Source organism: Falco naumanni, chromosome 1 (assembly GCF_017639655.2).
Source record: "Falco naumanni isolate bFalNau1 chromosome 1, bFalNau1.pat, whole genome shotgun sequence".
In the NCBI taxonomy this organism is placed as follows: domain Eukaryota; kingdom Metazoa; phylum Chordata; class Aves; order Falconiformes; family Falconidae; genus Falco; species Falco naumanni.
The window spans coordinates 19,586,242-19,601,733 of NC_054054.1; the positions used below are offsets into that span (position 1 = coordinate 19,586,242).

The 15,492-nt window shown below is 37.0% G+C and overlaps 1 protein-coding gene across 11 annotated transcripts in view; it reads right to left on the reverse strand.

The window, feature by feature from the left end:
* KIAA1109 (KIAA1109 ortholog) overlaps positions 1-15,492 on the reverse strand; it is a 125,136-nt gene that overhangs the window by 62,194 nt on the left and 47,450 nt on the right. For all 11 annotated transcript variants that reach the window (XM_040583966.1, XM_040583943.1, XM_040583950.1 and 8 more), the window contains exons 23-37: positions 14,426-14,554; positions 13,402-13,521; positions 10,998-11,275; positions 10,004-10,254; positions 9,284-9,542; positions 8,024-8,867; positions 7,092-7,162; positions 6,436-6,609; positions 6,003-6,123; positions 4,950-5,096; positions 4,445-4,572; positions 3,802-4,004; positions 1,685-1,882; positions 805-1,016; positions 320-471 (exon numbers count right to left, since the gene is read on the reverse strand). In XM_040583966.1, the coding sequence (XP_040439900.1) occupies positions 320-471; positions 805-1,016; positions 1,685-1,882; positions 3,802-4,004; positions 4,445-4,572; positions 4,950-5,096; positions 6,003-6,123; positions 6,436-6,609; positions 7,092-7,162; positions 8,024-8,867; positions 9,284-9,542; positions 10,004-10,254; positions 10,998-11,275; positions 13,402-13,521; positions 14,426-14,554 (3,287 nt within the window). The remainder of the gene's footprint in view (positions 1-319; positions 472-804; positions 1,017-1,684; positions 1,883-3,801; positions 4,005-4,444; positions 4,573-4,949; positions 5,097-6,002; positions 6,124-6,435; positions 6,610-7,091; positions 7,163-8,023; positions 8,868-9,283; positions 9,543-10,003; positions 10,255-10,997; positions 11,276-13,401; positions 13,522-14,425; positions 14,555-15,492) is intronic.

Here is a 15,492-nt window from a genome sequence, read left to right on the forward strand (position 1 = left end):
ACCTTTCTCCTTCATACATTTCAGTCTTACTGGAAGTTTTCTGTTGGCTTTTTGTGGTTTTGTGTTTGGTTTTTTTTTTAATCTTTCTTTTCTTTTTTTAATCATATCTAACTAAAAAATTTGTAGCAACACTTCCATATAGATGACCACAATAAAAAACTGAAGCAAGAGTTACTGTGATACATGTAAAATCCAAACTTTTCATTTCCAGATTAAGTTTCAAGAATTATTGAAATTACCCTCAGAATCTACCAAATACAATTGCAATGTAATAAAGCGGAACTGTAACTTCTTTCTTTTAAATCAGGTAAAATTATACCTTGAAAATATATGGGCTGGAGAGCGCACATTGGTAGGGGCTGCAAAACTAAACCAGATTTCCTTGATTGTTAACTTCATGCTGCAAGAGTCAGGGGGAGGAGGCATCAAGGGTATATCTTTTTTTAGATCATCAGATTCAACCCCTTCATCCTTAAAAAAAGGAAACACATAGTCAAAAGTGAAATTGTTTTCCAATGTGATTACACTTAAAGGCGGTAACATACCATACTGTGCACTGCTCATAAGAAATAGTTTCATATACATTTATGCAAAGAAAAAGAAACTAATGCTGTCCATCAACTCTCCCAAGACAATACCAAGGGACCTTGCAGAAAGCTTAAAGTTTAGTGTAGTAGACAGTATGAATGCAATTAGCACAATGAGACATGTTAAATTTTCAATTTTATTATGAAGAATGTTAATCACTCTGGAAACAAACCCAAACAACCCAACACCAATCATTTCTGCATAGTATGTACACACTTGCTCATCCGAAACTGAATTTCCATTAATATCTGAAGAGGGGCTTATTCTGTCACAAGGAAGGTTATCATCAGACACATCAGTATTGTAACCACTGCCAGTTGGAGAATCAGAAGAGTTATTTGATGCAAGCAATCCACCCCTCTCTGTATCTCTTGATTTACCCATGACTCCAAACGTATTATACAATACTGCTCCAGATTGTCTTCCCCCTGTAAAAGCACACATACCAAGACTGTAAACGTTTGCTGTGTATAAACATCTAAGTTACATCCCACAGAAAAGATCCGCACTTCAGAGGAGAAATACATAGGATTTCGGTTAAATAAGATGCATTAGCATTTTACACAACAATTTTTCACTACAGTTTTTGTATAACAATTTAACAGCTAGTTGTTGAGCTTCTGATAGTTTGTTCCAAGTAGATGAAGAGTACTCAGATGAAGACTGTTTTGAAATGCTATTCCCTGGAAAGACTAATTTGGATGACAGAAAATACATATATGCTGGGTGGGTTTTTTTCTCAAGCTAGCTTTCCCCTCTCAAAGCAAAACTCTGGCCCTACATTCAGACACTTACTGTGGGTATGATTGCAAGGCCAGGATTTCAGTGAAAGTATCAATTTCTGCCTTCACTCTTCTTTCAGAAGCTACGGCAACCAGTTTATATGGAATTATTTCATATGCTGTTATAAATGGTATTGATTACTAGAAGATCCTTTATTCTGTAATCTACTATGTGACATATTTACAACAGACATGTATTATTTAGTATCACCTATATTCAGCAATTTCCAATCAAAAAATTGCTAGACTAGAAGACCTAACAATAGAATTGTTAGCAGTTTCATAAAATAATATAAAACCTATATAAGCTTTACCTTTTATAGTTAAATTTTCGATTCCACACTCAAACATTATCCAACCCCACTTCTCTTGACTAGGACCAATTCGAGTTACATCTGGAACAGCTTGTTGATCCGTTTCATCCACAAAAGCAAACTCATCCAACTCTTCCAAAGTAAAAAGAACTTTTGATTTCCCAAAAGGAATAGCTGTTATTGCACAAGTTCCAATATCTGTGAAAACAAACATAGTTACCACTTTTTTACAAAATTGAAAAAACCTTTACATCTTTGAATAGCTCTCTGAAGTTTACAGTGGTTTGGGAGCGTTGTCCCTTTAGTATTCCCCAGACAGGGTTGCGGGGTGGTGGAGGGGGGGTTGGGTGGAGAAAAAAAAAAGATAAAATTCAAGAATGAACAAGAAAAAAAGAATCATCAAGAAGGAGGAAAAACCTTGCTCCTGGTATTTTAACATGAGCTGGGTAATTTTTAAGTTCAAAAAAAACAAGGACCGAGCAACACAAAGTTAAAGCTTTGAGACATTCCCAATCCTAACACATTCCTCTTTTTGTCTTTTTGTAGAGTCATGGTTCCAGAGACATGTGTTTTGAGCTGTCCAGAGACAAGCTCTTCAGATTTATATCTGAAACTGACAACTGGTCTGAAATTAATTCACCAAAATAACATTCCTAATAAGTACTTAAGGTTTAATAGCAATAAATGACAACGATACCAACAGTGCTCTTGGATAGTACGTTTTAGTAGAAACACTTTTAGTATTAGCTATAACGTACCTGAAGGCAATTTAGAAATAAAGTTCTAACTTTTAATTCAAAGACGGCTTCTTGGATGGAAGCATGTCTATATCTGTGTTGGGAGGATGTCAAACACTAAGTCTCACTGATTCCTAAAGAAAATATGGGCCCAGGCAGTTTTCAATTCAGTATGATCTTTGCTGTCTAAGATCCAAGGATGTACTATGCCACCTTGATTTCTTTGACGTTAGGGTGTAGCTTAAACATAAATCCTTTCCTCTAGTAACATTTCTGAAGAAACATTTCAAATAATTTTACACCTATTGCCTATCAACTCACACACAGAGCTTCAAAAATATCTGAGGAAAAGAACTACACTGAGTTAATTCATATCCCTTTTAATCCTCACACTCTGTCCCCAACTTGTAACTTTTCTTGTTTAGAATTCAAAAATTACTTGGCCTTCTTAAATGTCTGCAGCATAACTAACACAGGACACTAGTGCGAAGATTCTACCCATACCAACTAAAAATGAAGTTTGCTACTTTAATGTTCTCTATATTGCTTTAGTTTCCTCCAGTTTCATCATTTGCTCACCCATCTTTGCATAGTGGTAGATTTTTTGGGGGTTTTGTTTATCGTGTCATTTTTAATCATACTTGCTTCACAGAGCACTTCCTCATGTCCTTAACATTCCTATTCTTTATGGGACAAAGCAAAACACAGCATTAACTGGTACAGGTTCCATCAAAACCAAAGCAGTTTTAACAAAAACCATGTCTACTCTTGGTCATCTTTTCCAGGCTAGCTTTTCCAGGATCAGGACTTACAGCAGCTGAATTTAATTCATAGCCTCTTGAAGAAATTTCCTTAACACAAACAAGACGACCAACCATTGGGCAGATCTCATTTTCAGTTTCATAGTCACTATAGCTTAAAATCTATAGCATGTCATGCTGAAATTGCCAGTACAACAGGCACATTATACCTATCTTGAATTTCTTAGAAAGTAAATAAGCATAATTCACTCCCTGCATCAGGTGACAAAAAATGACAGCTGAAAAAGAGACCAGGTGGGATGAAGGGAGCCAAGGTCTGAAATTTTACCAGTGCATGTTAATATTTACAACACAACCCATTTGCTACACAAACAGCTTAGAAGTTCATCTTGATAGTTTTCACTCTGCCTATATTTAAATCTAGCACTTTAATAACCAAAAATAATTCAGAATAACCATGATTAACTTGTTTTTACAGTATCTGCAAAATCTGCAGGTTCAAGTGTCTTTTTATCTATGTTGTTTAAAAAAACCAGCAACCAAAGTACAAGATCAAGGTGAACTATAACCACTCAATTCTATGAAAACTGGCATTTCCACAATTTAAAAAAAGGCTTACCTGTTGTGTCAAGGCCTCTAAGTTGCCCATGAACACGATGGATGTTCAGTTTAGCAGCAATTTCTTTTCCTTTTTCTGCTCCAGCATTGGATCTCAGTGAGCCAGAAGACTGGGGCTGCATTTTACTCGTTTGGATGTAACGATCAAATGTGACAGAACTCCTCCCAGTTTCTGCATTGTTTGAAGTCTCCTCAACTATACCCCTTTGAATATAAAGGGAAAAAAAACCCCACAATTAAGCAAGTCTCAGGTAAACATACTTAATTTGATTAATTTTGTTTAAAATTTTGAAGTCACATTGGCACAGCAGTGTTAAAAAGAAGTCTTTGTTACAATAAAAGATACATACTTTGGTAGAAAAATACTGAAAAACATAATTGTATCCTGCATGACATAAAAGCAAGAAAGAGTTAAAACTAAAGAATTATTCCAGAAGAGTTCATTCACTTATAAAAAAAACCTGCAATTCTAATCAGATATTAGATGCTAACTTCTAAAACACAGAAGACACATTTTATTGAATAACTTGGTCAAGACAACTTTTTCAAATACTCTTCAGAACTGCAGAAAACTGGCATCACTGTAAGTCTCTTGACTAACTTCACAATAAACAGCCACGAATAGCGATATGTATTATTCTTACCTATTCATACGAACTTGTGTAGCAATTCTATCGAAACACAAAGCTACTAATGAAACATGAGTCACGGTTTTGCCAGAAGAAACCCCTGGGGATTCATCAACAGATGCTTGTAGTAAACACAGGTTCACCTATACATAAAATTCGCCCAAAGAGTAAAGAAATTTAGAAAAACATGTTGCATTAAGTATACATCACTGATTTCTGATATAGTCTTGTCTTATACTTCTCAGTAAAATGAAAAAAGAAAAGATAAAACTGTCACACATGGAAGACAAAAAAATAATTTAAAGACATGGCAGTCAGTTACCCCTATAGTGGTTGTTATTTAACTTGCACACGTGCCATAACAAAATTGAGCAGCTCCACAACACTGTCCTGTTCAAAACATTACTTCTCTGGCACAAATACATAGCCTCAGCTTAAGCTTTTAGGGGACTAACAGGGATGCAAAGTAAGGGTAATTTGTAAGGCACATGTCTAGTAACAAGCCAAACAAAGTTGTTACCTTTGGTACAGTAACGTTGGCCTGAAGACCTTTAATTGTCACGTTATCTTGCTTAAGCGAGAGATTGGTCTGTGGTGGTCCCTGGTTTGTTGTTCCTGTAGTGGTAGTGTCTATTTTTGTTCCTCTAATATCCTGTTTCGAAGATAACTTGGAGGGGGGGAAAAATAGTTTATTCTCACTGAGACTCAGAGCCACTAAGCTAAAGAATAACAGAATAGTTTATTAGCACTGAAGCAGCAAGAGAGTCTGACTTAATTTAAAGCACCGTACCATGATTTCTAGAACGAGGACTGTAGCACTTACTGATAAGGTAGGTCTAGATCCATAAGTGTAGCAGTGCCACTCTGCAACAAACTTCCTAATGACCACATTTCAGCTGAAAGTTTGAGTTCTACATATATAACTTACATAGAACAACTTATTATGAAGTAAATAGCTTCCATTACACTGTGAAATCTAGGAAATCATAAAATACAGATATGGTCATTAACTTGGAAAGAAAGAACTCCTAATTATGTAGAACTACCATACAATTCTTGTCAAGGTAAATCAATTCTTTTAAGGTATCAGATGAACTGCAAAAAAACCACCAAACCCAAACATGTACTTTCACAGGTCTAGTCTGAACTTTCTTCTACCTCACAGAGACTATGTCCCTAACTACTGTAAAATAGTAAACAATGTATTGTTCTTATGAATATAATCCATAAGAATATCAATTATAGCAATCTCTAAGAACAGAATGTATGATCTCATGCAAATTACTGTAGCTGCTGACTAGACTTTCCAAAACAGAAAAACTTCACTTCAGTCATGTAAGAGATTTCTGGTCACTGAAACATTTCAGCTGTAAATGTAACATATAACAGCTGATCGTAAAAATGCATATACATTAGGCACAAATTAAAAAACAAATATGTATTCCTTATGTATGTAGGTCCTATATCTCAAAACACTTCAATTAAAATGTTTTCTATGTAAAATATAGAAATAAAAATATAGAAAACTATATTCTTTCAAATCTTTGCGCGTTTTTCTTGTTCCCTTTCTTACATTTTCTGAGAAGCTTGTTTTGCTGTTCTGTACAGCATCTCGAAGAACTTTGCAGTGCAGATCATCAACGATTGCTGCTGGGTGTCGAGAGCTAGCACAATGCACCATTGCTTCTATATACCTGTGAGAGCAAACAAGCCCACAACAGACCATTTGAACTGCCAGTTTCACATGACACCATCAATAATGTTTAATTAACACTACAGAGAAAAAAATTAAGCACTGACAGATATAAAGGCCAGGTCAGCATAACATTCTTCCAGCTTCTCCATGGGAAATGCGGAATTAAAATTCACTGGGTACAAAACCCTGCTGTTCCATCAATCATATTCAATCCTTCTACCTAAACCTTTGCTGAACAAAACAGCTTTGATTTTAGACAATTTTTAGCATAATCAATTAACACTGCAGTAGTAAGTGTAAAAATGATTACCTGTCCAGTGCCTCTGCTACAAGTGGAGTCAGAACTACATCTACAGTCCCTTTTACTTCCACTATCGCCGTTGTCCGTGTCTGGAAGACAGGATGATCCAAAGTCCATTCTTCTGTTATTGTTTCATCATCTGTATTTTCTGCAGACTTCTTTTCCAAAGGAGTATAAGGTGTACTAAACAAGTTAAACACATATGAATAATCCAGGTTTGTAAAAGAAATACAGAAGTGTCCTGGTATCATTTTAATTCTTAATAAATTACATATAATGGCACGTTTCTTCTACTGCATAGGAAGCACGCAAAGAGAATCTCAGGGCAAGGCCCAGCCCTTCCCTAGATTCAAGTTCAGCTTTTGGCAATGCAATGGACACTTGCTATAAGCACCTTCCAAATTAATTTAAATTAAGTTGCAATTCGTAATCTTGAAAAAGTACGAGTAAAATCATTTAATGCTTTCACGGTATACTTTCTTTTTGATGAAAACCAAACATTTTAGAAGAGAGTATTCTGTTATATAATAGGTCTGTACTGAAAGCTACAGGTACAAATCAAATTTTGGAAGTGCTAGAAAGAGGCAAAATATTTAACAAGAGTATCAGGAAAATCCTGTTCTCTAAAAAAATATGCTAATAACGTTATGCAGTATTCCACTTACTTAGATGTTGATCCTGTAAGCTGCATGCCTCTGTCCAGTAATGAATTAGCTGTGAGACCCTGTTTAACAATCTAAGATAAAAGTGCACAGAAATTTATTACATTTATTACATTCCTTCTATGTATGAAAAAAATACCCAAGGAATCTTCAAATAAAGATTCTCCTTATAGTTTTTTTCTTAAAAGAATCTCTCATATGCAGATTCTCCTATCTAGTATATAAAAACTCATAGGTTTATTTTTTTAAACTACTTGAGAGATGAGATTGCAAAGTTTTTACACAAACAGTGCTTAAAAAAAAAAACAACTTCAAATACTAATGTACAAAAGGCTTGCACAAACACAAAGCTTTTGCTGCAAAGTACTAACAAATTAAATTCCAGAGCTTAGACACCTATTTTCTATTAAGAAATTTCCATGATTTTTCATGCATTTCATTTCAGCGCCTTAAGCATGTATGCTCATATCACATACATCATGAGGCAGAAAAAAAAGCCCAAACATCTACAAAAATCATTTGCTAAATCCCAGTTTCAATTTTACTTTGAAATAAAGCATTTACAGCCTAGATTATACTTTATCAGCATTAAAGGTACTACTCCTGAAGTTCCATGTAACATATATTTTCAAGAAAACTCGTATAAATATCCTTCAGCTGCATATCATTTAATAGGCAGCATTTTTAAGTACAATTATGACAATTTGGAACACACACCTTATCCACAGAATTCTAACTCCATCTTTTCTTTTCCACAACCTCTCAGACACACAGCCCATGATCTCAAGTCAGAAATCCAAGCTATTCCTTAACTAAAAGCAAGTGAAGTTTCACATTTCTCACAGCTTTATTTACACAACAGGTGTACTAAGAATTTTTAACTTCCTTTAAATTCTTTTTCCTTTCTCTACTCCTTCTTCCTCCATCTTCCGTACCTTAAAAGTTGGGACAGAAAGTTGCTCAAATGATGACGAACTTTCTTCGCTTGTTGGCGTGTCAAGGTCTAAAGGGCGATGTAATGAGGATTTTGAAGTTCTTTTGTTAGTTGGATGCTTTACTGACCAGTTAATCACCTGGAACTGTGTAAGGTAATTTTGGTAACATGCCATTACAGGCTGTTGGGAAGTTATTTGCTCACGTTCCACAGTCTTCTCAGATTCCATAATATACATGTTCTCAACATGCTCATCATCTCCTCCCAGAGCCGAAACAAATGAAGCCTGTGAGGGATGAGTCTTAATTGGTAACGTTTTAACATCTTGATTAATTTCTCCATGGATTGTGCTTGTTAAGGGCCCTTCCACACTGTGATAAATAGACCCTCTACTATATTCAATTTTCTGAGCTTGCTTTTTTCTCTTCTTCCTCCCCGGATATGTTCCTGGACCTTCATCACTACTTACAGGCTCAAACTCTTCTGCTGCAGAAAAATAAGCTTCACTATCAGCCATGGACATACTGGAATCCATGGAGCGATACTGGTGAAATGAGTTTGAATCTGCAGATGGAGTATATGGAAAAGAACCAAAGCTCCTCCTCTGCTTAGGGGAGTCCAAGACATTCTCATCACTGCGAGACACATCGCTGCTGAACTGCACACCGACTGGAACAGGCTGTTTGTCTCCATAGAAAGCTGCTGTGAGGCTCTTGGTGCTCCCAAGCCGGGTAGAGCACACGGACGCCTGTCGTTTCAGTGGAGACCTCAGGGGAGACTGACCAACAGGCCGTTCCTGGTTCCCAGGGGATGCAGGGCTGCCCTCTGCACCCTCAGCTGCAACACTGGAAACAAAAATTAAAGGTTCATTAGCTTATTTTATTATTAATGCTCCTCTTTTTACATTACAGAAGTTGTCAAATGCTTCAGCAGTTCTGTGACTTTCTATTAGCATAGCAGTTATTTTCATAATGCTGATTACATACTAAATCCTGCCACTTGTTAGTCCACTTGCCTACATACAGAGGATGTAAACCCAAACACTGATGGCAAGGGCTTTGTCTTACATGCTGGATCTTCTACCCAGATCTAGTGATCAACCCCTATCAGGGATCCAAATACGCATTCAAACTAGGAAATGCATTTCAGCAGTACCATTAGGAAAGAACCGACACTTCATATATTGCTAAAAATAGGGTTTTTTCTGTCACAGCATGTTCAAGAATCGCATTACACTTTTACTTGGACAGGAAGTACTAACCTTCCATGACCATCTTCCCTTTTTGCTCCAGACAGGAACTCCTTCTGTCCCAAGTGGTCCTCAGTAGCTGACGATGGGCTGTCCTTCTCACCTGCGAGCAAGGGGAGCGCAGCGCTAGAACTACTCGTTTCCTCTGAAGACGATGAGGAGCTATGGGAACGCAATGGCACTTGTAGGCTTAGGTGTTGTGCTTTTCTTTCTATTTCTATACCCACAGACCTGCAATCCCAATCTTTTCGTTTTACACCATTTGCTTTACCTAGGGTCAGAAAGAGAAAAGAAAAATCAATCATCTGATAATACAACTGCAATTGTCTCTTCCCTGCCCACTAAAACAGAAATCCTCATTAAATGAAAGCCCTAGTTTTGAAATGCATACATATACTAGCATGAAGTACTAACAAAAAATTAATAACAACATAGCAGCAAAACATCAGATTATCTTGGTAGGCTGCTTTCTATATAATCAGAAGAGATGCAAATCAAAAACCTTCTTTTTACTCAGAAAGGAGCTGCACATTAATATAAAAATTTAGCACACGAAAGCTTGCTTGCTACTTTCAAGCTACTGCCTGCTCTTAGAAGGGCCCATGCCGCTACAAGACCGCAACAAGTAGTAATCATTAATCATAATCAGAAAGACTACAAATATTAACGTGCAGTAAAGAAACTGTACTTTTGGGCAAAATAGAGTAAAATTACAGCACAATGCATTCTCACCATCTAAAATTTTAGGAATCTCCTTGGTAATTATCCATTCTCCTGGCTGCAGTAAAGACTGCCCATAAAACATATCAGATTCTGCACTTGTACTTGAGAAAGCAGAGCTGCTTGAAGGTGTCAGTTCCTCAAGTTTGAAAAAATCTAGTCCTGTTAACGTGCCACCAAAGAATCGACAACCACCAAGACAGCCACATTTGTTCTTGCTTCTTTTATTCCTCAAATTGTCATCAGGCCACAAAAACCACAACCTATACAAAGGCAGAAAACCAGAAAACAAAACAAAACCACGATCACATCAGCCTTGGTACATTTAAATTCAGTGAAAACAAGATTAAAAGATACCCCTGTCTTACATGTAAGCTCCTATTTCACCTGGCATGAAGGGAGTAAGTAAGATTTGTATCTGAAACACAGACATCAAACATAAAATGAAGGATTAGCCCCAGAATGGAGCAAGTCACAAACGTATCTGCAGTGCTCAGGCAACAAGGCTCAGGCACAGATTATGTCCACTTGCCACGACACAGGCTAACAGTAACACCTTCTCTCTGCATGGAGGCAAGCACTGCTGAAACTCTCCTCACTGGTGTGTGTTGCTTATGGCAGAGGCAACTGCTCTTTGGGGAGGCACACAAATCACAGTTACACCAGGCCTGTTCATCAGCTGACTCAGAACTCTTTTGAGTCTGTTTTCAGTCCAGTCTGAGAAGAAAGGACAAATTCAATTCCCTTCTCTCCCTGATCTTCATTTTGGGGGATAGGGGAAGGCAGACAGAACCAAAATCATACAATTTTATATAGGCCAAGCACATTCAAGTCACCAACCCCACAGCTAAGCATTCAACATACTTTAAGAAAACTACAAGAAATTATAAGCTATGTAAGCAAAAAACTTCTCCAAAGAAAAAAACAAAGTTCCATCTTCAGAGGAGTGTATTAACTTATACCCCCTCCCAAATTCAAATGCATCTCCTTCAATCGTAACTCTCACCTCTTAGTTCGGTTATCATGCGTTTCTAAGAAATGTCTCTGCACTTCATGTTTAGAAGGATGATCTGCAGCTAAAGCAATGTCAGCAGTGATGAGCCCCAAGTTGACAGAGCCAGCTTCTAGCCAGTACGCCCTCCTTAGTATCGGCTGAAGACCAGTTCTGCAGTTGTTCACCTGCTCAACGTATTGTCTCAGTTGAAAGTCTTGAATAGCAGCACTTACACCTTCTCCAACAGACTGGTTGTGGAGGTTGCAGTTTGCAATACGTATAGCACCCATCTGCAAACACGATTTAAAACATCAACTCTGATTAATCATGAGTGAAACAAAGAAAGGGTAGCCTTAAACCAGTTAACACACCACCTACTACATCCCAGCAAGATCTCAGTACAATATTGTCCCCAAAAAAAAGACAGAGAACCAGTTTTATATGCAAGCATGCACATAAACACAAAAGGCAGCAAGCTCAGAAATTAGTTTCAGCCAGCTTTTCAACAACATAAATTAAATCTCTACTTGGGAGTCTACATTTGTAAAGGGATCAAAAAAATTGGAGATGTTGTAACGAACCTTTAAAAAAATAAATCATTACTAAATTCTTTACCTAAACTCAAAAAAATCTGAAACTTTCAAAATCGGATATATGATTTGATAGGATACATGTAATTCTATGTCCTTAGACTAAAACATTGATTATACACTTGGAATACAAAACTGTATTAATAAATATCTCAGTAAGACAACCATGTTAAACACTGCAAAACTCATGAAATTCCAGATCCTAAACCTTAACTGACATCCACATTAATTACATTATAGCAACATTTATATGATCACACTGTTTCTTGCCTTGGTGTAACTCCAATGTGAAGTACTTTTGGCAAGCCAAACAGGAGGCTGCCCCTCTCCTATGAAAAGCACGGTACCTGCAGGAGCCAACCCTCTCCAAAGGCAAACCAGAAGTTCTTGCTTTACCCCCCGACTTAGCTGTGGAAACCAGTCACTGTACAACTAACCCACCTGCCCATACCATAGGGATCCTCCCTGACACTGGCGTACACTAATAAAAGATGACATAGCCCTGCCACAGATGCTTAGTCTTCAAATGTCAAATAATCTGAAAACATCGGACCATGTTTCCTGCACAGCTTGGGTCCTCTCCAAAAAGTCCCCATGAAGTACCTGAAACTTGAGATCGAGTCTTGAAACTTTTCATAGCGAGGAGGTGGCAAGCTGAAAAAGAACTCAGCCATGGAAGAGCTACCCACAGCGTTAATATTAAATTATTACTTCTCATCTCTGTCAAGGACTATAAAGGAGCACTGGAAACCTTTTTTTTTTTTGGTTGTTTTGTTTTTTTAAATTCAAATGAAACACATTCAGGATATAATTTACTAGAGTGGTTCAGGTTATTAAGCTGCCTTTGAAAATACTGCCATTCATATTTATGCCTGCAAACACAGTTAATATTTGTGATGGTGCTTTTTAATATTGGACTCAAAAGGAATTGGAGACTCAAGCATATTTATTTTTTTTTTTATTGCCACAAGGTAGCAAGCCATTCAAATGACAAAGATACCATGCCATTAAAAGTGTCTAAAATAATTACCACTTTCCTTCCATTAGATTCTTGCTCATAATGTGAAGCTGCCCCCAAAGCCTTACATGTTAAGTCTACCTTTTAAAACCAAATTTATTATTGGACAGCATAACTACTAGTTACTTATACCAGCACAGCACTTTTCTCCTTTTCTGTTGTTGCCATAACTCAAATGTCTCTTAAATTACATTTTGCTACATTGAGTAAATTATTCCAGTTTTCTCCTTTATGACAGGATAATGGAGAGAATATCAGCTCTTCTCTGCCCATCCTTTTCTGAACACTGGATACACCATGCAGTATTTCAGATTCAGTCAGTGACACTAACACTCTTCTCATCTCCACCAAAGGTATATATTAATTCAAACAGCTGTACCACATAAAACAATCATGAGTTATCAAGCACTGACTTGTATGCAATCCATAACAATCATTTCAAGTGGCTGAGTTACTAACTCACAGCACAAGTTCTTATTAGCTGTCACATACAGGCACCAAGATTTATATTGCCCAGACTTTTCTTAAATTTTTTACACCAGTCCTGCAGCTTTCACTCTTATTTTGGCAGGCATCCACTCCTCCTTACCATCTTCCAAGATCATTAATGGAATTACCAGGCAGAAGCTAAAGTAACCTACTCCCGGCCCAGTCCAAGCCAACCATTTATCACTTGAAGTTTCAGAAATTCTGCTTAGTCCATTGCATGTAAGCAAATAATAAATTCAGGTAGCTATTCTATCAAAAAATACAAAGAACTCTATTGACAAATAAGTATTTTAATCGCTGTTAAAAGAAATATTTTTACCTTTATATTCGTGGCACAGCCATGTTCTACCACATACAGGTCTGCTCCATCCATAGCTAAGCGTGTCATAGTGTACTTTAAGTCATCAGATGTTGGGCATGGCCCCGGAACACAGTTCATCTGAAGAAAGAAAAAAAGAAAAAAGTTTTAAACCTACATTAGGAGTTTTACTTCAATTTGTGCTTATCCTTTTATTTATGTTCTGTTTAACTGAGCCCTAAAACTAGAGCAATAAAAAGGTCACTTATTCTACACTACCAACATGAGTATGAGATGGGGTGTTTCTGTGCTGAGGTTCATTTTCATTAGTGAATGTTTAATTCTTCTGTCCAGCCACATCACAGGACCCAGCTGGCCCTCCTGGCTTCCACCAGCAAAAGGCAAATCAAGTCTCCTAATAGAGAACATCACAAAAACTGGAACAAAACAAGAAGGATGTGGAGAGATGAAATCCAGGATCCATACTTAACATAGGACAACCCTCTCTTGGTCTTGAAGTTATCATGCACGGGGATTCCAGGAGATAAGCACCAAAAGCAGAATCCACAATGACATGATAGTTTAGTAAAAGTCCCATTTTTTTAAATAAAGGGCACAGAAGCTATAAGCTGTCTGCTCGCACCAAAGCACTGCTTCATTAACAGAGGATACGGGATGAAAAAGTACCATGGCCATGTGCCAGGAGCACAAGGGGAAGCACGACTTTCGTCTCTGAAAGGACACTGGAGTATGCCCTTTGGCTCTTAATTGCCACCATGGAGGTAAGAAACTAGGCCTGACTTCTGTGGATACTTTTTCTCAAAATAATTCACAGAGCACAAAACCACTCTGCATATCCACAGGAAAATCCAGAGAGAATCGCTTTTATTTCTAAAACATAATTAGCTATAATGTATCAAAGGGAACATCCAATCTGACTATATAACTATATACTCCATGTCTTGATAACTTTAAGGCTGGATTTCTACACTGTTCAAAGAACTTGGGCAAATACAGCAAGCAATTCAGGTGGATGAAAGGTTACCTTAGAGTCACAAAACCGACGATCAATTCCATGCTGGCATATTATTACAGATTTTGGCCTTTCCAGTTCAAACTCCCGGCACACCACATGGAATACAAAGCTCTGCCCCCATTCCAGAAGACATGCAAGCTGTGAGCAAGTAACAACACGGTGTCTAACAGTAAGTACACAAAATTAACTTTCAGCATTCGACAGAGAAATAAAAGAACATCACAAAAGGCTGGGAGGTGAGCAAGAATAAAAAAAAAAAAAAAAAAGTAACATCCTGGCTGCATTACCTTGCTTACACAGAGTCTATTTCCTGTTGCTTAGGTTTTATTTTTATTTTTGTATGCATCACAACATGCAAGTCTCTGCAGTAATTCATGGAAAACACTGTGACATTAAACAATTTCCTAAATTATTTCTTAATATAAGTAAACAGCTTTTACTATTACAGTCAACTGAGAACTTAATTTTAAAGACAGAGATCCCCTTATTTTACCTCAAAAAATACCTCAAAATATTCTATCACCATTCAGAATTTAAACGTCAGACCTCCTTATAGATAAGTAACAAAGTTACATTTAGAAAGCATAGGAGAAAGTTGGCTAAACAGAACACTGATGAATCTCACTAGACCTGGCAATTAGCCTGATGTTGGTTTAAGTCTTTTATATAATTAGCTCATTCATAAAGGAAATGATTCATGACTGCCTGTCTCCATTATGAGAGGGAAATGGGTTTTCTTTGGTTAGCCAAAGGAAAGGGCACTTAAAATCAGCAGTAATTTAAATGGAATTTAATAGAGTTATGACTGTTCCACACAAAATCTCTCCTCCTCCCTTTAGCGTTGTCCCTTCACAAATTCTTGCAATACATCACACTACTGGAGGAAAAAAAAAATAAAAAAAAAAAAAATCAATGAACCTGAAACAGCAAATTCAAGTTCTGCTCCGTAACAGTGCTGACAACAAAAAATAAAAGAAAACAGAAATCCTGTATGAAGCATACAATTGGGAATGGCTTCATAGGGGAAGAAAATCCTTAAGTTGCATCAAGCATTTAGAATGTTCTCTAACCTTAGA